The 24259-nt window shown below is 46.0% G+C and overlaps 1 protein-coding gene across 1 annotated transcript in view; it reads left to right on the top strand.

Annotated features, from left to right (window-relative positions):
- LNP1 (leukemia NUP98 fusion partner 1) overlaps positions 1–22142 on the top strand; it is a 56527-nt gene extending 34385 nt beyond the window's left edge. The window contains exons 4-5 of the mRNA XM_083171991.1: positions 12874–12966; positions 21826–22142. Of these exons, the coding sequence (XP_083028117.1) occupies positions 12874–12966; positions 21826–21912 (180 nt within the window). The 3' untranslated portion in view covers positions 21913–22142. The remainder of the gene's footprint in view (positions 1–12873; positions 12967–21825) is intronic.
- Positions 22143–24259: the final 2117 nt, after the last annotated feature.

Raw genomic sequence — 24259 nt, 5'->3', positions numbered from 1 at the left:
CTAAAAGTTCTAAAAGTGAAAAGTTGCCACGAATCGGATTCTAGCTCTCCTTTCTCTTTTGCATCCTAGAAAATAATAGGCAGAAACTGGTTGCTATGGGCAACATCCCCACTTTCTATTTTTAGAAGCTTTAGTAAATGTACCCCTTCATTTGAGAAATCATTGTGTAACCATAACACATACAGTAGGTGGACTTCTTCTATTCTGTTGGTCTTCTGATTTATTGCAAACCTTCCAAAATCATCTCTGTCACCATGATGTCCACAATTCTCTGCTTCAATTCTCCCATTCTACTATCTCCTATATATTTGGCTACATCTGTCACTCAAAGTGGGTGTCTGTGTCTATAACGCTCTGTTCCTGGACTTTCCTCTTAATGTGTGATTGCCTTCATCTGTGCTGAACACCTTTCTGAGAAATTAACCTGTTTAAAACAGGTGATGGCAATCATACATTAAGGGGAAGTCTAGAAACAGAGCATTGTGTCCCTCCTGGAGAGGGTCATGTTGGGAGGTATGTGACAGAGAACCAGCCCAGTGAGCCCACAGACAGTGCCAGACACCCACTGCCTTCCCATGTTGCCCAGCACTGCTACTCCACAGCCACCAGGTGAGCGCCCCCCTCCCGCGATTTGCGGCAAAACCTCCCCCCCGCGCGCCCCCCCCCCCCTCCCGCGATTCGCGGCAAAAACACCCGCTCCCCTGTGCCCCCCCCTACCACGATTCGCAGCAAAAACACCCCCCGCAACCCCCCCTCCCGCGATTCGCTGCAAAAAGAACCCCCCCACGACCCCTCCCGCAATTCGCGGCATAACCACCACCCCGCGACCCCCCCTCCCACGAATCGTGGCAAACCCTCCCCCGTGACACACCCCCCCCCCCCGATTTGCGGAAAAAACACCCCCCCCGCGACCTACCTCCCGCGATTCGCGGCAAAAAGAACCCCCCCGCGACCCCCCCTTGCACGATTGGCGGCACCCCCCCTGCCACCCCCCTCCCGCGATTCACGGCACCCCCCCCCCCGCAATTCGCAGCAGCCCCAGGATTAAATGGCACGAGCAAAACACTGACATGGCTATGGCCGACAATGAAAAAGGTTGACATGAGTTTTTGAAGATTTATTTTTAATTTTTATTTTTTTTTCATATTCATTGTCATGTGTCGACATGGACACCAATGAAGTGGCACACTTATGTCAACATTTACATGTGTTGACCTTTCTGTGTTGATTTTTTCTTGTGGCGATTCGCGTCACACCCCCCGCAACCCCCCCTCCCGCGATTCGCGGCACCCCCCGTGACCCCCCACCTCCCGCAATTCGCGGCAACCCCCCACGGTACCCCTGTGAACCCCGCCCTCCCGCGATTCGCGGCACCCACCCCCGCGACCCCCCCCTCCCGCAATTCGCGGCACCCCCCCCGTGATTCGCGGCAGCTCCAGAATTAAATTGCACATGGAAAACACTGACATGGCTATGGTCGACAATGAAAAAGGTTGACATGAGTTTTTGAAGTTTTTTTTTTCATTTTTTGAATATTTTCATATTCATTCTCATGTGTCGACATGGACACCAATGAAGTGCCACACTTATGTCAACATTTACATGTGTTGACCTTTCTGTGTGGATTTTTTCTTGTGGCGATTTGCGTCACACCCCCCCTCCCCCACAACCCCCACTCCCGCGATTCACGGCACACACACACACACCTCCCCCGCGATTCTCGGCACCCCACCCCGTGACCCCCCATTTCGTGATTCACGGCACACCCCCGCGACCCCCCCTCCCATGATTCGCTGCAACCCCCGCCCCGTAACCCCCCCTCCCGCGATTCGCGGCACCCACCCCCGCGACCCCCCCTCCCGCAATTCGCGGCACCCCCCCCCCCCGCGCGATTCGCGGCAGCTCCAGAATTAAATTGCACATGGAAAACACTGACATGGCTATGGTCGACAATGAAAAAGGTTGACATGAGTTTTTGAAGTTTTTTTTTCATTTTTTGAATGTTTTCATATTCATTCTCATGTGTCGACATGGACACCAATGAAGTGCCACACTTATGTCAACATTTACATGTGTTGACCTTTCTGTGTTGATTTTTTCTTGTGGCGATATGCGTCACACCCCCCCCCCCACAACCCCCACTCCCGCGATTCACGGCACACACACACACACCTCCCCCGCGATTCTCGGCACCCCACCCCGTGACCCCCCATTTCGTGATTCACGGCACCCCCCGCAACCCCCCCTCCCATGATTCGCCGCAACCCCCGCCCCGTAACCCCCCCTCCCTCGATTCGCGGCACCCACCCCCGCGACCCCCCCTCCCGCAATTCGCGGCACCCCCCCCCCGCGATTCGCGGCAGCTCCAGAATTAAATTGCACATGGAAAACACTGACATGGCTATGGTCGACAGTGAAAAAGGTTGACATGAGTTTTTGAAGTTTTTTTTTTCATTTTTTGAATGTTTTCATATTCATTCTCATGTGTCGACATGGACACCAATGAAGTGCCACACTTATGTCAACATTTACATGTGTTGACCTTTCTGTGTTGATTTTTTCTTGTGGCGATATGCGTCACACCCCCCCCCACAACCCCCACTCCCGCGATTCACGGCACACACACACACACCTCCCCCGCGATTCTCGGCACCCCACCCCGTGATCCCCCATTTCGTGATTCACGGCACACCCCCGCGACCCCCCCTCCCATGATTCGCCGCAACCCCCGCCCCGTAACCCCCCCTCCCTCGATTCGCGGCACCCACCCCCGCGACCCCCCCTCCCGCAATTCGCGGCAGCTCCAGAATTAAATTGCACATGGAAAACACTGACATGGCTATGGTCGACAATGAAAAAGGTTGACATGAGTTTTTGAAGTTTTTTTTTTCATTTTTTGAATGTTTTCATATTCATTCTCATGTGTCGACATGGACACCAATGAAGTGCCACACTTATGTCAACATTTACATGTGTTGACCTTTCTGTGTGGATTTTTTCTTGTGGCGATTCGCGTCACACCCCCCCCCGGAACCCACACTCCCGCGATTCACGGCACACACACACCCCCCCGCGATTCTCGGCACCCCACCCCGTGATCCCCCATTTCGTGATTCACGGCACACCCCCGCGACCCCCCCTCCCATGATTCGCCGCAACCCCCGCCCCGTAACCCCCCCTCCCTCGATTCGCGGCACCCACCCCCGCGACCCCCCCTCCCGCAATTCGCGGCAGCTCCAGAATTAAATTGCACATGGAAAACACTGACATGGCTATGGTCGACAATGAAAAAGGTTGACATGAGTTTTTGAAGTTTTTTTTTTCATTTTTTGAATGTTTTCATATTCATTCTCATGTGTCGACATGGACACCAATGAAGTGCCACACTTATGTCAACATTTACATGTGTTGACCTTTCTGTGTGGATTTTTTCTTGTGGCGATTCGCGTCACACCCCCCCCGGAACCCACACTCCCGCGATTCACGGCACACACACACCCCCCCGCGATTCTCGGCACCCCAACCCGTGACCCCCCCTCCCGTGATTCACGGCACACCCCCCGCGACCCCCCCCCCCCCTACCATGATTCGCCGCAACCCCCGCCCCCGTAACCCCCCTCCCGCGACCCCCCTCCCGCGATTCGCAGCATCCACCCCCCCACAACCCCCCCTCCTGCAATTCGCGGCACCCTCCGCGACCCCCCCCTCCCGCGATTCGCGGACACCTAAGTTGCAATACAGGGCATCTTTCATACAATTCTAACCATATTTCTCATATACAAACGTTCACAAATTAAGGGGGCGCAGCCCCTTACGACGGTGTGAAGAGCGCCCGTAGGGCGCGATGAATCACCTAGTTGCAGTAATCAAGGCTGAGCTTATAAGGTCATACGGTATGTAAGGTGCTTAAACCACCTAAAATAAAAAAAAGTAAACATAAAACAATATTAGATGAATTTCAGTGAGCTGGAATGCAATATATTAGTAGTAAAGCTGTTATAATTATTTATTTTATGACTATTATTTGATTTTCTGTTGCATGCAGTATTTTTTGGCTCTGTCATGGTCCCCAATACTTACAACAGCCTCATGCCTCCAATGCTCTGTACTCAGTAATGTAATGATGCTTCTCCGTTGATTTTCCAATCAATTGGGCTCTGCAAGTAGTTCATATGAAGAAATTGCAACTTTGTTGCTTACTTCTTTATTTAACTCAATAAGGACCAGATGTATCAAGCTTCAAAGAGTGATAAAGTGGAGAGTGATAACCAACCAGCCAATCAGCCCCTAGCTGCCACATTACTGGCTGGGTTTGAAAAATGACAGGATGGAGCTGATTGGTTGGTTGTTTATCACTCTCCACTTTATCACTTTTGAAGCTTGATACATCTGGTCCTAAATGCCACCCATTCCAAAATTTTCATCTTTAAATGGTGTTGTCCTTTAGCATCTATTACTGGTAAATAAAACCAAGCAGGAAAGTGAAGCTTGAAAATATGGTTACAAAGGCCGTAGCAGGAGAAATGGGTCTCAATAAAAGTTAATTGGTAACAGTGTATGTGATACATAACAACTGAAACTGTTTACAGTAATTACAAATTCAATTGCATTGAACATCAACATTCTTGGTACATTGTATGCAGTAGTCCTTACTAGTATTCTGTGGCAGTTCCATGTGTAATGTACATATAGGTCTTTGAATTATAGGGTATACTTTTTTGTGAGTTAGTAATACCCTTTCACACCGCACTTGTTAAACGGTATATTGCCGTTTTTTTCCCATTTCAAAATGTTTAAGGCTGCAGTGGGAAAGCGCCAGAGTTGATTTACCGGTTAAAGATAACCGGTATTTCAAAACGTTTAAAAAGCAGAGTCCTACACGTTTCAGAGTCGTTATGTAGTGAGAATGGCTTTGAAACGGTATTTAGTAAAAACAACAGATTACAGACCTGTGATAGGCTGTCTCCTGCATTCTGCCTTGAAACGTGTTCAGGGGATTAAACGGGTTGACTGATGTAAATGGTACTTAAACGGTATTTAAAACGGTAATCTACTGCAGTGGCTCCCAACCCTGGTCCTCAAGTTCCCCCAACTGTGCACGTTTTGCAGTTCTCCACACAGAATCGCAGGTGAGATAATTAGCTCCACCTGTGATCTTTTCAAATGTGTCTGAATAATGAGTGCACCTGCTGGATGACCTGGAAAACGTGCACTGTTGGGGGTACTTCAGGACCAGGGTTGGGAACCACTGATCTACTGCAATGTGAAGGCTCAGACCCCTTTTAAATACTGTTTAGTTTTCGCAGTGTGAAAGCGGTATTATTATATAAACCCAGCTAATAATAATACTGTTCTTTTGTTTACACCACAATTGCCATCTGCTGTGTGTAGCACAGAATATTACCGCTTTCACACTGCCAAAATGTTTTAAAAACCGGTCTTTTTAAACGGTATTTAAAATGGGTCTGAGTCTTCACATTGCAGTAGATTACTGTTTTAAATACCGTTTTAATTCCCGTTTAAGTACCATTCACATCAGTCTACCAGTTTAATCCGCTGAACATATTTCAAGGCAGAATGCAGGGGACAGCCTATCACAGGTCTGTAATCTGTTTGTTTTTTTACTAAATACCATTTCAGAGCCATTCTCACTGCATAAAAAAAGTCTCTGAAACGTGTAGGACTCTGCTTTTTAAACGTTTTGAAATACCGGTTATCTTTAACCGGTAAATCAACTCTGGCACTTTCCCACTGCAGCCTTAAACGTTTTGAAGTGGGAAAAAAAAGGCAATATACCGTTTAACAAGTGCAGTGTGAAAGGGGTATTAGTGTGTTATTTTGGCAGTAGCCTTTAGTCTTTTCAAGAATGATTTGTGTATTTTCCTCTTGTATTATTTTTATATGAACATATTATTTTGTTACCTATTAATTCTGTTCAATTGTTACTATGCAGAATGTTTCTACTGTTTACTGTAATCTTTGAAAACAATAATAAACTTTTAAAAGATATTTGTTTTGAGTCTTATTTAAATACAGTCATATACTACATATATATGCATCTAGATTCTGTTTCCATGTCCCCATATAAGTAATACCCCATTCACACCAGAAGCAAATGAGTTATAGTTATTCAACTAGGTAATTTTCTGAATAACCTAGGGGTTTTTTTGTGTGAAAGGGCCAATCCGGGTCTTAAATTCCGGGCTGTCCACCCTGCTCTTTACCAGGGTCGGCGACGGGATGTAAGACCCGGGTTGACCCTTTCACACAGAAGAAAAAGAGGGTTATTCAGCAAATTACCATGTTGAAAAGCTTTAAACGAAAAAATGCTGGGTAATTGCTGGGTCGGCGGTGCAGTAGCGTAACTATAAATTGGGAAAATTTTGGCTGCCTTCCCCCCCTGTAAAATAAAGCCTGCCGCCGCCTCCTCTAGCATCCTCAAAAAGTGTCTGCTGTAAGGAGGCGGCCATTTTGTGAGAAATAATGATATATGTACTGAATTTTTAAGCAAGGCTATTTCACTCATAGCCAATTTGAAGGTGCCATTGAAGATTTTACTTGGAATAAAGAACATATCGAACCTAAACAAAGAAAAATTACGTTTTCTTTTTCTTAAACACCAGAGAGTTCTTTATTGATTTAAAGCAGCATTTTTCAACCGCCTTGAGCTGTTTTCAAGTGTCCCCCAGATCTAGAGATCTAGTTTATAGCCACCACCATCAGTTCAACTGTTATTCACTGGTCTCGTGTTTTCATGTGAGTGCCAATGTATTTTTATTTTTGTTACCTGTGGGGCCCAGTGTGATTGCTTTTTCATATGAGGCCAATGAATTTGGTTTTATTCCTGTGGGGGGCCAATGTATTTTTGGCCCCCAAGTGCCTTGGCAATTTTAAAATCTTGTTTAGTGTGCCCTGAGTTGAAAAAGGTTGAAATTCACTGATTAGGCTAGTACACTGTAGTCAGTGCCATAGCAGTAGACCTCAGAGACCCCACGGTGGCACGGAGGCAGTGGATGTCTTGTGAAAAATGGGAGTCCTGAAATTATATTGTCAAAACAATATAATTGCCCAGCATCCCCTCCTACCAATACAATGTCCATGACCTTAAATTGAGAGCTCTTTGTTAATCAATCACACTGTCCTTTATTACATTTCAAGAAGCTTATATACCGAAGATTCTAACCCATAGCCTGTGGCATTGCAGTTAACCACTCTATTCATTGAGCTATCTGACCCTACACAGGATGAGCATTCTATCTATTTAAAGCCCACCTTGTACTTTGTGAAAAAATAAGCACCATTGAAGCTGGGCAGATCTATGTAATCTGTGGCTGCACGGGATTGGGTGGGTGGCTGTACACTACATAGATCTGTTCAATTGCAATGCTGGTTATTTTTTTACATACTTATACAGTAGTTACAAAAGTGTGTGTATATATTATATATACTGTGGGAAGGGGCCTCCTAGCATGGGCTTCCTCTTGGATATGTTTTGTCATGCCCTTTCTCCACGTGACCTGCATCTTCTTATATCCAATTGTAAAGCGCAACAGAATTTGCTGCGTTATATAAGAAACTGATAAATAAATATTATTAAAATTATGGGGAGGGGGCAATTATCTGTATGGCACAAGGAACCAAAAAGTCGATTGACTGATCTGATCGCTCTCCTGAGAAGGAGGACTTGGAATCACTTCATGATCTGTCTACTTATATTAGCGTGTTCCTCTTCCTTCCGTGTGCATGTCCAGACTGTGAGCCCCCGTTGGCAGAATTTTCCTTGTATTAATACCCATTATTGTATTTGTATGTTGCAATGTTGTCCTATTACTTGCATGGTGTTTGGTTCTGTATTGTGCTCTGTACTATTGTATAGAAACACAGAAGGCTGAATAAGCCTGAAGTGACATAAACCACTAAGGGTTCTCACAGGTTACACTCTGCTGTTGGTCACATGGCTATGGTAATGAGGATGGGCACAAGGCCTATCAGAGCAGGGGGAGGGTCTAAGCAGGGTAGGAATGATCACGAGTTTAGAGTGATCAACCCCTGTCCAAGAAGCCCCACCCACCCTTCCCTGTTTCTTTTCCTCTTCGGCGGCGGTAAAGAACGGTCATTCTTTAAGAACTCTGTATGTGTGTAGGTAGTGGGGTGCACTCTCCCTCGACAACGATTGTCATGGGCCACGCTTCTGCCCGGGGGATGGCCGTCACCACCAGGCCTGGAGGCTGACCAGGGAGAGTGGTCATCCAGCGTTGTATGTATGATTAAGTGATCTTTAACCCCACCTTTCCTATAATGACCATTCTTTGGCGCCGCCACCATTCATAGTCTTAGTTTAATTGTCAAATAAATTTGACATTCTGTTTTTGAAACGCCAGCACTTTGTGTCGTGTCTTTATTTTAGGTTAAGTTTAGATAAGGTTATATAAGTTGTATTTAAGTGTATCAACGGACAAGTGGGGCCAGGGGGATACCCGATGGTGAGTTTAGTACCATTTTATAAAAACAATAAGTTTAATTAAGGGAGTGACATTTTCTGATATCATCTACCTTTCTCCCTTCACTTACCGCCCGACTCAGGAGGTCCCAAAGCACAGGCTTCTTCAATGCAGCACCTGCTGGTGAGCCAATCAGAGCTTGTGTACTGGCAACCGCTCTGATTGGCTAATGGTACATGAGCTCTGATTGGCTCAAAAGCCGGTGCAGCATTTTAGTTGGCCGCCGACATCCTGCATTGAAGAAACCTGTGCTTTGGGACGTGCTGAGTCCAGAGGACCGAGCACAGCACAGTGGAGGGTGGCGGTAGGCAAAATGAGCTGCCCGGGCCCTTCAAGATGCAGCCATACAGCCATCCTGCTGCTGTGGAACTACACATCCCAACATGGCCTGCCACAGTTGGCTTTTCCTACTAGAAAAATTGAATATGTAATTCCACATCATATGGAAGGCTGCATGTTTAATACCTGTGATCATAGGGCTAAAGTGCCAGCCCAGCCACTGTTTCCAATGGGGTCTGATGTCCACTCTAGTAGGCAGCCCTCATTTTCAGTTGTAAAAGATTTATAAAGCTTGGAAAGTAAAAGTAAATACAAGTCTGCATGTAGCTATGGGGTATGGACTTTGCTCTTACCGGTGTTTATTTTATTTAAAGCATATTGAGTAGGAGTCTACTTGTTGTATTATATTACACACAATTATCTTCTCACACTTGTGCACACACCTAAACACACATTGGGGCTCACTCAAGAAGCGCAATATATTTAGTGAGCAGGAGCAATTTCCCCTATCAGTACCGTGCACCTTGATGGTCATAGATGACCTTAGATTTCCATACTTAAATTTTGCACCTGCTTTTTGCTGGCAGTGATCGGAGATTGGTAAGTAAGTTCCACCACCTCCCCATGACCACTTTAAGCCCTGTCTGTGAGTCAAATGATGCAAATCGTGTCATTTTAGCCCCGCCCACCGCAGTGCAACGCCTGAAAACAGCATTGCACATAGGGGGCGTGGCTAAAACGGTGCAATCGCTCTAGCCATACCCCCAAACATAGTCACTCCTACTCCTGTGGCTCTGCCCCCACTCCACCGCTTTTCACTCCCGGCGGCTCAAGCCCCCCGCCCTCCCCCCCTGAGCAGTGCTTCAGACAACAATGCTTTTAAATGCATCATTATTGCTTTAGACATAAAGGATAGGATCACGTCTTTCGAAATGTAGGTTTATTAGCATACAAATACATTTTACCTACATTATCAGTTTCAATCCACTCCTGGATTACATGATTTCTTTATAACGATGTCAAGGTTGAACACGTAACCTAGGGAACAAAGCACTAACTTCCGGCCTCAGTTCAGTGCAAGCAATTGCCTCATCTCCTGCTCGATAAAGGCTCCAAATGACTTTCTTATGGGCCTTTTATCAATCCATCTGTTTGCTGGACACCTGGAATGAACAGTTTCATATAACAAGTATCTGTGTAAATCTTTATATCATTGGGCACGTGTAAAGGCACTTGTATTTTAGACAGGGTTGCCGACCCTCCCGGAATTTCCGGGAGTCTCCCGAAAATCGGGTACCCCCTCCCGGCCCCCGGAAGGGTGGGCAACCCTCCCGGATTCAGGGGGGACCCCCGCTGACCCCCGAATTGCGGCATTAAAATGCCGCAATCCTCGGTTCTCAGAGGAGGGGGCGGAGCTAAAACGGCACAATCGCGCCATTTTAGCCCAGCCCCCTCCACGGAGATCACCTAATTCGCTGCTTTAACAACATGGGGGCGGGGCTTAGTGATGTCACTCGTAAGCCCCACCCCCTGAGCGGCTGCTGAAACTCTCCTCTCCGGGCTTCTCCCGGAGAGGAGAATCTTAAAGTCGGCAACCCTGATTTTAGATAACATTTGATACATCAATGATAACGCTACAGAGTCTGTAGAAATGTAGAATGTCCGTTGACTTGTGTTTCTCATGTGTCACGTGTAACATTTCCCCTCTGTATGGCTTTGTTTGTCTTTGTCCAGCAAATGTTATGTCCCATGTGTAAATAGGCCGTTACCTACAACACAGTGGATGCAGCCAATGTGCAGACTGAGCAAACATTGAACCAGTCAGAGGAGACGTGGGATTTCTGTAGAGGTGTTTCAAGAAATAAAATGTTTGATTGGAGACCAAATTTAATACCCCTTTCACAACAGCCTAAATTCCCGGGTTGAGTCCGGGAACAACCCGGTACTAGCGCTGGTGTGAAAGGTTCCCGGGACAAATTACCGGGCTAATTTGCCGGCAATCCAACCCTGCTACGTAGCAGGGTTGTTCCCGGGTTCAACCCGGGGATCTGGCTGGTGTGAATGGGGTAGGGTATATTTACCCGGGTTGACGGTCCTCGGTGTCCTGTCAGGCTGGGATTCCACGCAGGCAGCGGCGCAAATGTTGGGACAGGCGGTGGATGAGGATGACGCAGCTCTCCGGTGGCAGTGAGGGCGCCGGAGAGCTGCGTCATCTTCATCCGCCGCCTGTCCCGTAATTTGCGCCCCCGCCTGTGTGGATTCCCAGACTGCACAGAGGACAAGCAACCGGGGTGAGTATTCTCACCACCTCCTGCCCACCTCCGGTGCCATCCCGCCGACTGCCCGACGCCATCCCGCCGACTGCCCGCCTCCTCCCCACCTCCTGCCGGCCTCCTTCCCGCCCCCTTCACACACCAGAAAATGCCGGGACTTTTCTGGTGTGAAAGGGGCCAAGCCGGGAATGGCCCGACATGATTCCTGGGCCATATTCCCAGGTAGGTCCCTGCATTTTCTGGTGTGAAAGGGGTATAAGAGAAACTTGTATAAGACTGCAATGTACATGTTCTTTGCCGTATGTTTTATTGATAGTAATTAAAGTTTAGTAACAAAGTAATGATGGCACTCACCAATCCAATAAAAATGAAAGGGAAACGTTGGGATTACTCATGCACCGTCTTTTTCATTAAAGGGATTTTTGATACTTTAAACAGACTCTGAGAGCCTCTACCACCCTTCTCTACATATGCATTAAGACAGCAGGCACCGGAGCAATGCTGCACTGGCAGGGAGAGTGCCAATCCGCCCCCCACCCATATATATATATATATATATATATATATATGTATGTATAAATATATATGTATGTATGTATGTATGTGTGTATATATATATATATATATATATATATAAACATGTCACCACATGGCATCACTATTATATCTGATATACATAGTGACAAAAGATTCTGTAGTGTTAGACAACAAATGAGAACAATTATTGAGTTGACATTGTTACGGGAGCCGGTCAACCCTTTAGCTTGGAACCCTACTCCTGCAATCCCCGGTGGGACCTTTATGCCTCAGTGCCAGACTGTTCAGATGGATCATTTACACCAGGGATAGGGCTGGCACAAGTGCACAGTGATAATGGCAACGGATATCAAACCAAAGATACAGATTTGAGCTGTCTGACCGCAGCGGTACATAGAATACCTGCATTTGTTCCATGTGTGCAATGTGGACGCCCTTACATCCGACTTGCATTGAGGACTGCATCAGCCCCACTGTGTGGGAAGCGGTACATCTGTCAGAATGAACTTAGGTCTACAGTCATTAGGTCGACCCCACTAGGTCGACTAGCAGGAAGGTCGACCTGACTTAAGGTCGACATGGGCCAAGGTCGACATGACTTAAGGTCGAATTTGCATAAAGGTCGACATGAGGAAGGTCGACTGGTCATAAGGTCGACATGGGTTTTTCACTGTTTTTTTGATCCGAGTGTCGACACAGTCGACATGGACACAGTTGGCAATGAGAATCGGACCCTCGCATCGCTCGCTTCGCTCGCAATGCTTCGGGCACGGTGCCTCGCTGCGCTCGGCACACTATTTTATTCTCCCACCGCGCCCTAGTGGATGGTAGGGCATGAAATAACGCCTGTCGGCACATGTCGGCTCAAAAAACAGTGAAAAACCCATGTCGACCTTATGACCAGTCGACCTTCCTCATGTCGACCTTTATGCAAATTCGACCTTAAGTCATGTCGACCTTGGCCCATGTCGACCTTAAGTCAGGTCGACCTTCCTGCCAGTCGACCTAGTGGGGTCGACCTAATGACTGTAGACCTAAGTTCATTCTAATAGATGACCGCTTCCCACTGTGTGTAGGTGAGGGTCCCAGTACAACTGGTTAATGCTTTCAACCACAACAACAGCAATTTAGAACTGGGCTCTCATCCAAAGCAAAATCAGACTCATCACCTCCCCGGGCCATTCCCTGTCATCTGTTTCATGTCTCATTTGCCCGTGACCTTGTAAAGCAGAATTAGCATGTGTATGGTAATTATAATGATAATGATTTCTGTTCCTTTGAAGGATGAAGATGAGGACCCATGTGTCATTTGCCATGACGACCTCCACACTGGCAGTGTTTGGGAATTACACTGTATGCACAGATTCCATAAAGAGGTAAAGTGATGGGTCCACCAATAAGCATTGCACGATATCAGCCAGTATGCTAGCATGTTATATCTCATGATGTAGTAATGAACAAAATCTCATTTCATCATGCACCTTTTTTGTAGTTTGCCAGGAACATGTACAATGTGGTGTTGGCAAAGGTTTCAAATACCTGGCTGATTGTAGGTGAAGGTGACACATTCATTAGCTGATTTTTTTATTATTTATCTTTATCAACAGCTGAACACTGACGACATCTGCATATATACCACACGCAGCTGAACATATACCTCCCAACATTTGTTCCCTGCAAGGAGGGACAGTGTGCGCGCTGTATGTGGGCATGGCCTATCGAAAAAGGGCGTGGCCTGTACTCGCAACGCTGCCACGAGGCCACACCCCATTTTCACCGCTGTGGGGGCATACTCAGCAGCACTGTGAGCTGCTGGCTATGCCCCCGACCACTCTGGCTGCAGGAATAGACAATAGCATTCATGGATGACATGGGGGACTCCCAACTGCCCCCCGCGCCACGGGACACTGGCCGGGAGGGACGTAGGAACGTGGCGAGCACAGCGAGCCTTGTGAGGGTATGCGGAACACTTATACGGCGACTATGTCGACCTGTTTTGACATAGACCCACGTGTCGTCATTTTTGACCGTTGACCAATAGTGGTCGACTTTTTGACCGTCGACCTGTACACTGTCGACCTAACAACCCCCATACTCCTCCAAATGTAGTCCTTGCCTTGGTTCTTATGGCTCCTCAAGCTTAAGACCCCTGTTGTAGCTGGATTTACGCTTAACTGAAACTCTTGTTGTGACACAGGCCCCAAATAGAGCCCTTCTGATGTGGGAGGTAACAGTGGCGTAACAATAGCCCCGCAGACCCCACGGTCGTGGGGAGGCGCTTCGAATGTGTGGGCGCCGGGGGACTGCGGGGCTATTGATGCACTTCCCTAGCCCTGCCTTACTCACTGGCTGGCGCTGCTTGTTGTTGCCGCAGCCGGGTGTCGCCGGAGGCTCCTCTAGCATCCTCAAATAGTGTCTGCTTTAAGGGGGGGGGGACATTTTGTGAGAGCTATTTTTACCATTATCAGGAGCCAGATGGGACTGCAGTCAAGTACAGCATATCCCGGCCACACACCTGGTGTCGGGGCAGCACTTTATTTTACCGGGGGGGGAAGGGGGGAGTGCTGCAGATAATGTGGGGGGGAGGGGGGGGGTTGGTGTATTTATAGTTACGCCACTGGGAGGTAATGCTATATTTTTATATTTACTTCTAGTGGAATTCGGAGGATTTTACAGATTTTTCAAAAATACTGCATTGAGACCTAATAGCATATACTGTACCAGTAAAGGATCTGTTGTGCTCCAGTTAGCAAATACTATTAAAGGTACACGGAAATGTAACAGGCTCCAATGTTCTGATCCTGGCAGTTTGCATCATTGGGTCCCTCACTTGGTCGGCCGAGTGAGGGTGTGGGGGAACCTCCCGGTTGTTTTTGGAGAGTAGGCAAGTATGTATTACAAACAACATTGCTTGTATGGTTATGTACTAACCTGCTCTACTATGCAGGTGATAGTCATAAGGGGTTCATTATTAGTAAACATATCTTATGTTGCTATAGGCAACCTCCCGTCTACAATAGAACTCCCATCTTAGAAAATGTATGTTCATTGTGTCTCACTATTGGACCAATATCATGTTCTGAAGAAAATGCTATGAAACAGATTGTAAAGAACCATTGGTACTTATGTAATATCTGGGCTCCCTTTTTTCTTATGAGACCACGTCCCCTCGCGGGGCTCGCTGCTCTCGCCACGCTTCGGGCACGGTGGCTTGCTGCGCTCGCCACACTATATAATATCAACTCCATGCGTAGTTGGATAGTAGGGGTATGAAAAAATGGGGTGCATTTAACCCAGATAATACATAAGTACCGAACCATTAAACTAGCAACTATATACATAATTGAAAATAGCACTTGTATTATTCATTTATGTATTTATTTTAAATAGGCCTTAGTTATAAAGTATTAAGAAAATTGCTATAATTCTTACTTTTATGCATGTAGTGGGGTCCAATTAGGGACCATCATGTTATATAACATGAAAGATTAATTGGTGATTAAAAAAAAAAAAACATGGAGAAGTTTAATAGGGAAAATATAAGTGTAAAGACCAATTAAGGACATGTGTTATTAAAGTAGATATAACGTGGGTCAGAGCCGGATTAAGCCTTCGGGGGGCCCAGGGCACATTAGAAAGGGGGGCCCCCCTCCTACTTATTACTGGCCGCAAACTGCACTGGAGAATATTACACTGTCAAAACACAGAGTAAAAGCAGTATAAACTTGGTCAATGGTCAACAGCAGGGGGGGGGGGGGGTGTGGATTAATAGAAATATTACATATATATATATATATATCTCCTCAGCGCTGCCCCTGATTAAAAACCCTCCCATGACAAGGCAGCAGCTGCTGCTTCTATCCTTCATGGGCTTGAGAAGCATATGATGAGCTCCACCAAGCAGAGCTCAGCACAAGCCTCTCAGCCTCTGATCTCAAAGTGTTATGAGATTAAGTCAACTCCCAGTAATACATTGCACACTTGTGCAGTCAGTGTGCCTTGACTCCTGATGCTCAGCGCCATTAATCATTGTCACATTGGCAGATAGGTGAAGCTGCAGCACTACCCCACTCCCATGCACAAAGCCATTAGCGGAAAAAAAAAGTACATTTTTAAATACATGCCAATCACAAGGGGCCCCTAGATAGAGGGGGCCCAGGGGTATACTGACCCCCTGTGCCCCCATTATAATCCGGCCCTGACGTGTGTACAATTGTAATCCCTCAACAAATGCTGACATAATTCTAGGCTCCGGTGGGAGCTGTCCCACACAATGTATATTGATATTCTAGATACAAAATAATAAAAGTGGGCTAATGTAACCCATTTACAGAATATAAGAAAACATACACGTGAAGATAGTGCTACAGTATATTAACCTAATATATTTATATATATATATATATATATATATATATATATATATATATATAATGTGGAAATGATGGGCGTCACTCCGGGACTTAGTGCAAAAAGGTGGAATTTTATTTCTCCATGCGGTCTACGCCGTTTCGGGACAAACCCTTCGTCAGGACCAGAAATATCAAACAAGTGCCGGACACTGTACTGGTATATATATATATATATATATATATATATATATATATATATATATATATATATGTAGCCAACAGAGAGGTCTGGCACTCCACTTGCCTGCAGGGGGTGGCTGAAATGTATGTGCCCGGGTGCTCACGCAAAAGCCACTGCGTGCTCCAACATAGACATAGAAAGACGCGTCACTCCAGGGGCTGCAACAAACATGAAGTTTATTGGCGCATATCAACGGCGTTTCGGGACATTTCCCGTCATCAAGATAATTGCCTCAAACATACAATAAGTGCATTATATACATACCGGCAAGTGTAGGCTCCCCCCTCCTTCTGGCGGTTCTCCGTCCCGTTCGTCGCTCCAACTTCCGGATCTGGACCCGGAAGTGACGCGTTCCCGGTCGGTGGAACGCACACCAGAGGTGGGCGAGACCTGTGCATGGATACAAAAAACTTTATTAAACATGAAAATGACAGTGTCACTAGCGCTACTTGCTGCTAATGTACCCATCTTGTGTGTTATCATAAAATGATTATAACTAGTGTGACAAGACTCAATGTGTGGCCTCTAAGTTATATGTGCAACAGAATATTTTGTGTGATAAGCAAGGTTGGACAGGGGGATGTGTCTACCGTGTGTCCACCAATTATGTGTATATGTGACACATTGTCCTCAAGGGGCAATGTGTGTCCTCGCTAAACATATGGTGTTTTAATAGTCACCGAGGCCTGTGTGTGGCTACTTGCTACACCCGAGATTTATCTGTGATATTAAAATGAAATACAATGAAATAAGATAAAAATGACATAAATATAAAATATATGTAATCAGGATTTTGCCTGTAGAAGTGTAAAGTGTGTAAGCACTAAGTGTACTGAGTATGGTGTATAAGAAAAAAATAAAAAAAAAATAGACTGTGCCTATATCTGAACAGCCTAAATGAAAAAAAAGTTTATAATAACAGTGCATAAAACAGTGAAAATACATAAAAAAGCAGTCAGCATAATGTATATCTAACATGGAACAGCAGAGGTCTGAATGAGGGTTCAAAGAAAACAGCTATAATTAATGGCTTCATTTAAACCTGATGGATTCACAGTGTTTAATCTGTAAATCCATTCGCACTCACGCCTAAGGAGCATTTTATCTCTGTCGCCACCCCTGTTAGGGGGTGGCACATGGTCTATCATTTGATAGCGCAAGTGTGACATATTGTGGCGTGCTTGTGCGAAGTGGCGTGCCACCGCCTGTTCGCTGGTGCCCGACACAAGGGCCGCTTTGATGGCTGCCCTGTGTTGGGCCATTCTTTCCTTGAACTGTCTTGCTGTCTTGCCCACGTAATGCAATTCACATGGACAAGACAGCAAGTAGACCACATATCGAGCGCTACAAGTGAGGGGATATTTAATTTTAAATGGGGTGCCTGTGTGGGGGTGCAAGAACTGATCCCCTATGGTCAAGTAACCACAGGTGGCACAACCCAAACATCGGTAACATCCAGGTTTCCTGGTGAGGAAGTGGTCAGTGTTAATTTTGGGTCTCTCACTGATATCCATTTTGACCACTAAATCACGGATGTTAGGTCCTCTTTTGTAGCTAGGCATCAACTTTGATTGAAACAGGCTTTTTAACTCAGTGTCAGTATTGGCTATGGGCCATAGAGTTTTTACCTTGGAGACAATCTTCGGGGTTTGGGTTGAAAACTGGGTGACCCATGTCATGGTGTTGGAAGTTTCTAGTGATTTAACCTAGTCTTTCAATAATTCTTCCCGGCTCTTGGCGCAAGCTTTACCTTGGCCTTCCTGAGTTCACTAATGGGGTACCCTCTTTGTTGGAATTTTAATGTCATCTTGTCAAGCTGGGCATTGCGGGTAGTAATCTCACTATTGATTCTGCATACCCGCAAAAATTGCGAGTATGGAAGCCCTGCTTTGGTATGAATGGGGTGAAAACTACTGTGGTGGAGCATGTTGTTCCTATCAGTGGGTTTGGAAAAAGTTGCGTCTTGATCTTCTCCTGTTCAATAATGATCCGCACATCCAAAAAATTAACCATATGGGGATCCACTACATAGGTAAGTTTCACCGGACTGGCAGATGCATTATGCTCCTCCAGCAACTGAGTAAGTATGTCTTGTGGGCCTGTCCAAAACATCAATATATCATCTCCAAGGTAAAAACTCTATGGCCCATAGCCAATACTGACACTGAGTTAAAAAGCCTGTTTCAATCAAAGTTGATGCCTAGCTACAAAAGAGGACCTAACATCCGTGATTTAGTGGTCAAAATGGATATCAGTGAGAGACCCAAAATTAACACTGACCACTTCCTCACCAGGAAACCTGGATGTCACACTTGCGCTATCGAATGATAGACCATGTGCCACCCCCTAACAGGGGTGGCGACAGAGATAAAATGCTCCTTAGGCGTGAGTGTGAATGGATTTACAGATTAAACACTGTGAATCCATCAGGTTTAAATGAAGCCATTAATTATAGCTGTTTTCTTTGAACCCTCATTCAGACCTCTGCTGTTCCATGTTAGATATACATTATGCTGATATAGATATAACGTGGGTCAGAGCCGGATTAAGCCTTCGGGGGGCCCAGGGCACATTAGAAAGGGGGGCCCCCCTCCTACTTATTACTGGCCGCAAACTGCACTGGAGAATATTACACTGTCAAAACACAGAGTAAAAGCAGTATAAACTTGGTCAATGGTCAACAGCAGGGGGGGGGTGGATTAATAGAAATATTACATATATATATATATCTCCTCAGCGCTGCCCCTGATTAAAAACCCTCCCATGACAAGGCAGCAGCTGCTGCTGCTATCCTTCATGGGCCTGAGAAGCATATGATGAGCTCCACCAAGCAGAGCTCAGCACAAGCCTCTCAGCCTCTGATCTCAAAGTGTTATGAGATTAAGTCAACTCCCAGTAATGCATTGCACACTTGTGCAGTCAGTGTGCCTTGACTCCTGATGCTCAGCACCATTAATCATTGTCACATTGGCAGATAGGTGAAGCTGCAGCACTACCCCACTCCCATGCACAAAGCCATTAGCGGAAAAAAAAGTACATTTTTAAATACATGCCAATCACAAGGGGCCCCTAGATAGAGGGGGCCCAGGGGTATACTGACCCCCTGTGCCCCCATTATAATCCAGCCCTGATGTGTGTACAATTGTAATCCCTCAACAAATGCTGACATAATTCTAGGCTCCGGTGGGAGCTGTCCCACACAATGTATATTGATATTCTAGATACAAAATAATAAAAGTGGGCTAATGTAACCCATTTACAGAATATAAGAAAACATACACGTGAAGATAGTGCTACAGTATATTAACCTAATATATTTATATATATATATATATGTAGCCAACAGAGAGGTCTGGCACTCCACTTGCCTGCAGGGGGTGGCTGAAATGTATGTGCCCGGGTGCTGCTCACGCAAAAGCCACTGCGTGCTCCAACATAGACATAGAAAGACGCGTCACTCCAGGGGCTGCAACAAACATGAAGTTTATTGGCGCATATCAACGGCGTTTCGGGACATTTCCCGTCATCAAGATAATTGCCTCAAACATACAATAAGTGCATTATATACATACCGGCAAGTGTAGGCTCCCCCCTCCTTCTGGCGGTTCTCCGTCCCGTTCGCGCTCCAACTTCCGGATCTGGACCCGGAAGTGACGCGTTCCCGGTCGGTGGAACGCACACCAGAGGTGGGCGAGACCTGTGCATGGATACAAAAAACTTTATTAAACATGAAAATGACAGTGTCACTAGCGCTACTTGCTGCTAATGTACCCATCTTGTGTGTTATCATAAAATTAACACTGACCACTTCCTCACCAGGAAACCTGGATGTCACACTTGCGCTATCGAATGATAGACCATGTGCCACCCCCTAACAGGGGTGGCGACAGAGATAAAATGCTCCTTAGGCGTGAGTGTGAATGGATTTACAGATTAAACACTGTGAATCCATCAGGTTTAAATGAAGCCATTAATTATAGCTGTTTTCTTTGAACCCTCATTCAGACCTCTGCTGTTCCATGTTAGATATACATTATGCTGACTGCTTTTTTATGTATTTTCACTGTTTTATGCACTGTTATTATAAACTGTTTTTTTCATTTAGGCTGTTCAGATATAGGCACAGTCTATTTTTTTCTTATTTTTTTCTTATACACCATACTCAGTACACTTAGTGCTTACACACTTTACACTTCTACAGGCAAAATCCTGATTACATATATTTTATCTTTATGTCATTTTTATCTTATTTCATTGTATTTCATTTTAATATCACAGATAAATCTCGGGTGTAGCAAGTAGCCACACACAGGCCTCGGTGACTATTAAAACACCATATGTTTAGCGAGGACACACATTGCCCCTTGAGGACAATGTGTCACATATACACATAATTGATGGACACACGGTAGACACATCCCCCTGTCCAACCTTGCTTATCACACAAAATATTCTGTTGCACATATAACTTAGAGGCCACACATTGAGTCTTGTCACACTAGTTATAATCATTTTATGATAACACACAAGATGGGTACATTAGCAGCAAGTAGCGCTAGTGACACTGTCATTTTCATGTTTAATAAAGTTTTTTGTATCCATGCACAGGTCTCGCCCACCTCTGGTGTGCGTTCCACCGACCGGGAACGCGTCACTTCCGGGTCCAGATCCGGAAGTTGGAGCGACGAACGGGACGGAGAACCGCCAGAAGGAGGGGGGAGCCTACACTTGCCGGTATGTATATAATGCACTTATTGTATGTTTGAGGCAATTATCCTGATGACGGGAAATGTCCCGAAACGCCGTTGATATGCGCCAATAAACTTCATGTTTGTTGAAGCCCCTGGAGTGACACGTCTTTCTATGTCTATATATATATGTATATATATATATATATATATATACAGACAGGGACGCCCGGCACTCCCAAACGAATAAGTAAGTTCCTTGCTCAGGTGCCTTCTTAGGTCGTTAGACGGCCAATACAGGAACAGGGAATAAGCGGCACTCAGGAGACTTCTTTGCGGTGAAAAAATAGTAGACTTTATTCAAATGTAAAACATGTTTCGGGTACAAACTGTCATCAGGGATTATATATATATACACCATACTTGCCTACTTTGATTTTCACCTCTCCGAGAGAAGCCCGGAGAGGCAACACGCCAGGGGGAGCGGGGACAAAGCTGACATCACCTGGCCCCACCCCCATGCCATAAAACTCCCTGATTTGCAGGCCGAGGAGAGGGGGTGGGGCTTACATGACGGGAAATGCAGCTACCGCATAATTTTACCCCACCCCAATTTGCTGTAAATGAACCAGCTGGGATGGGGGTTGCGAGTGCACTGGCCAGCAAGCGGGAGACTTGCCCACCTTCCCAGGGGGCCGGGAGGTGGACCTGTTTTTTGGGAGCCTACCGCCCATTCCGGGAGTGTAATTTTGAGAAAATGTAGACTGCAATGAAGGGTGAAAATCTGGACCTGTTTCCGGCTTTTAAACGCTGTGGGAACGGCACCTCGCACATTTTGCAATGAATAGGATGGACCACTATATATTTTCAATATACAAACACATATCAAAACATAATTTAAGACTTCAATTATTTATTCAAAGGTTTTTATGACTCTTTTGTTTCCCTCTACAGTGCATAGGAAAATGGCTGTGCAAGAAGCAGACATGTCCCACGTGCCGCGTCCAGGTTATCACATCTGCCCGGATGAACGTTCCGTGAACAATGAACATTCTACAGACAATTACCAATCACTTCTCTACAAGGAGTTAACCAACCACTTTTGTAACCAGACCACTGTACAGTACACAGAGATTTTCTTTTTGTATTATATCATCTTATTTTTACAGTTAAATAATAACACTTTCGGGACATTATTATCTAGATTTTACATTTCAGATCTAGGATTTATCACACAGCAGCCCTGTAAATAAAGTCACTTATTTCTAAATATTTGAATTTTTTTTTATTGTTATCTTTGTCACAAATCAGCGCTCACCACGTCTATGATTTCAATATTACAGAACGGCTTAAACAGAGTTTCGGTACTCACCTATCACCTATGAGGAGTTCTCACTGTCACCCCAATGCAGTTATCTCACATTTAAAGATGTATGAAGTGATAAAAGTGGAAGCGTAGACCGGTGGATAAGTTGTCCATAGCAACCAATCAGTTTTGAGGTAGAATCTATTGAAAGCATTCTGTAAAATTATAGGTATAACCATGTCGTGGGTAACTTCACCACTGGACCATTTTTTCACTCTTTTTATGGTTTATGGTCAACGGATCTACAATGCCTAGATCGACCGTTTTATGGTCGATCACCCTTATGCTGGGTTCACACCAGGACGACTAGGGCCCGATCCCCACAATCTCGATCCAATTCCGATCAATTGGATGTAGATTGTGTGCTGATTGGGCACTTTTCTGACCTGCTGTGGACCGATACCGATCGGATGCGCGGTCCCGCGGGTCGGTCGGTCGTTATTGAGATCCTACCTGCTGCAGGTAGGATCTCAATGACGACCATACAGCCGGGTGCGGGTCGCCATCGGATCAGACCCGCTCACGGTGCACATCGTGAGCGGGTCGTGCCCCCCGGCGTCACCGTGAGCGGGTCGGACGAGACACTGATGACCCGCTCACGATGTGCATCGTGAGCGGGTCGTCCTGGTGTGTACCCTACATTAGTCGAACCTGGACACCGAAACGTACCACCGCATCCCCTCGCATGGCTCGCTACGCTCGGCACACTATTTTATTCTCCCACCATGCCCTAGTGGATGGTAGGGCATGAAATACCGCCTGTCGGCACATTTTGGCTCAAAAAACAGTAAAAAAAAAAAACCATGATGACCTAATGACCCTGTCAACCTAACCCATGTTGACCTAAAGTCATGTCAACCTAAATGCATGCCGACTTAATGGTGTTGACCTAATGCTTGTCGACCATCATGCTGGTGACCCAATGACCGTATCCCGTGGACATTGGCGCTTATTCAGATCTGATAGCAGTACCAATTTGTTCTCAAAATGGGCAAGACCATGCTGCACTGCAGGTGGGGCAGATGTAACATGTGCAGAGAGAGTTATATTTGGGTGGGGTGTGTTGAAACTGAAATCTAAATTGCAGTGTAAAAATAATGCAGCCAGTATTTACCCTGCACAGAAACAAATAACTCACAGAAATCTAACTCTCTCTATAACATGTTACATCTGCCCCACCTGCAGTGCACATGATTTTGCCCATTTTGAGAACAAGACGCGATATCGGCCGATGTTGGACAATGCCATACAATTCGATGGGATGCGATTATAAATTGTATAAGCACCCTAATGGGTGCTTACAATGCTTAAATGCACCCCCACGCCACCCCCCAGTATAAACGTGAACCCGAAGCGTTGCGAGCGCAGCGAGCCCGCGAGGGGTGGCGGTACGCATCCTACAACCTTTTCATACCCCCAATATCCACGTCGGCGTGGAGTTGATTTTATAAAGTGACGAGCGCAGCGAGCCCCGCGAGGGGACGCTTCGGTCTCGGTGGCTCGCCACACTTTATAAAATCAACTCCATGCCGACGTGGATAGTGGGGGTATGAAAAGGTCGTAGGACGCGTACCGCTGCGCTCGCCACGCTTCAGGTTCACGTTTATACTGGGGGGTGGCGTGGGGGTGCATTTAAGCATTGTAAGCACAAAATTGGGGTGCTTATACAATTTTATATCGTATATGCGTTAAAATCGCATCGCATGCCATCGGGTGTATGGCATGCGATGCGATTAAAAAATCGGGCGACTAATTATTGGGGCGCCGTGCTAGTACACAAGTACCCAAATTTGTACTGCGATCAGATCTGAATAAGGGCCATAGAGTGAGATTATAATAGTGTGCCAAGCATAGCGACCACCACGCTCCCGTCGCTCTAACGCTGGCATCTAACTTCCGTTACTGTTGGCTATGTTTAGATGTCTAACTAGACGGGTTCGGTGAAAGGTGGTCGACTGTAACATGGTCTATCTAGACAGCGTGGATCCACTATACCATAACCTCTTTCACTGCTTCATACAT

Source organism: Crinia signifera, chromosome 2 (genome assembly GCF_055691185.1).
Source record: "Crinia signifera chromosome 2, ASM5569118v1, whole genome shotgun sequence".
Lineage (NCBI taxonomy): Eukaryota > Metazoa > Chordata > Amphibia > Anura > Myobatrachidae > Crinia > Crinia signifera.
The sequence above is the reverse complement of the archived record's forward strand: the minus strand, read 5'-3'. Positions and strand labels throughout refer to the sequence as shown.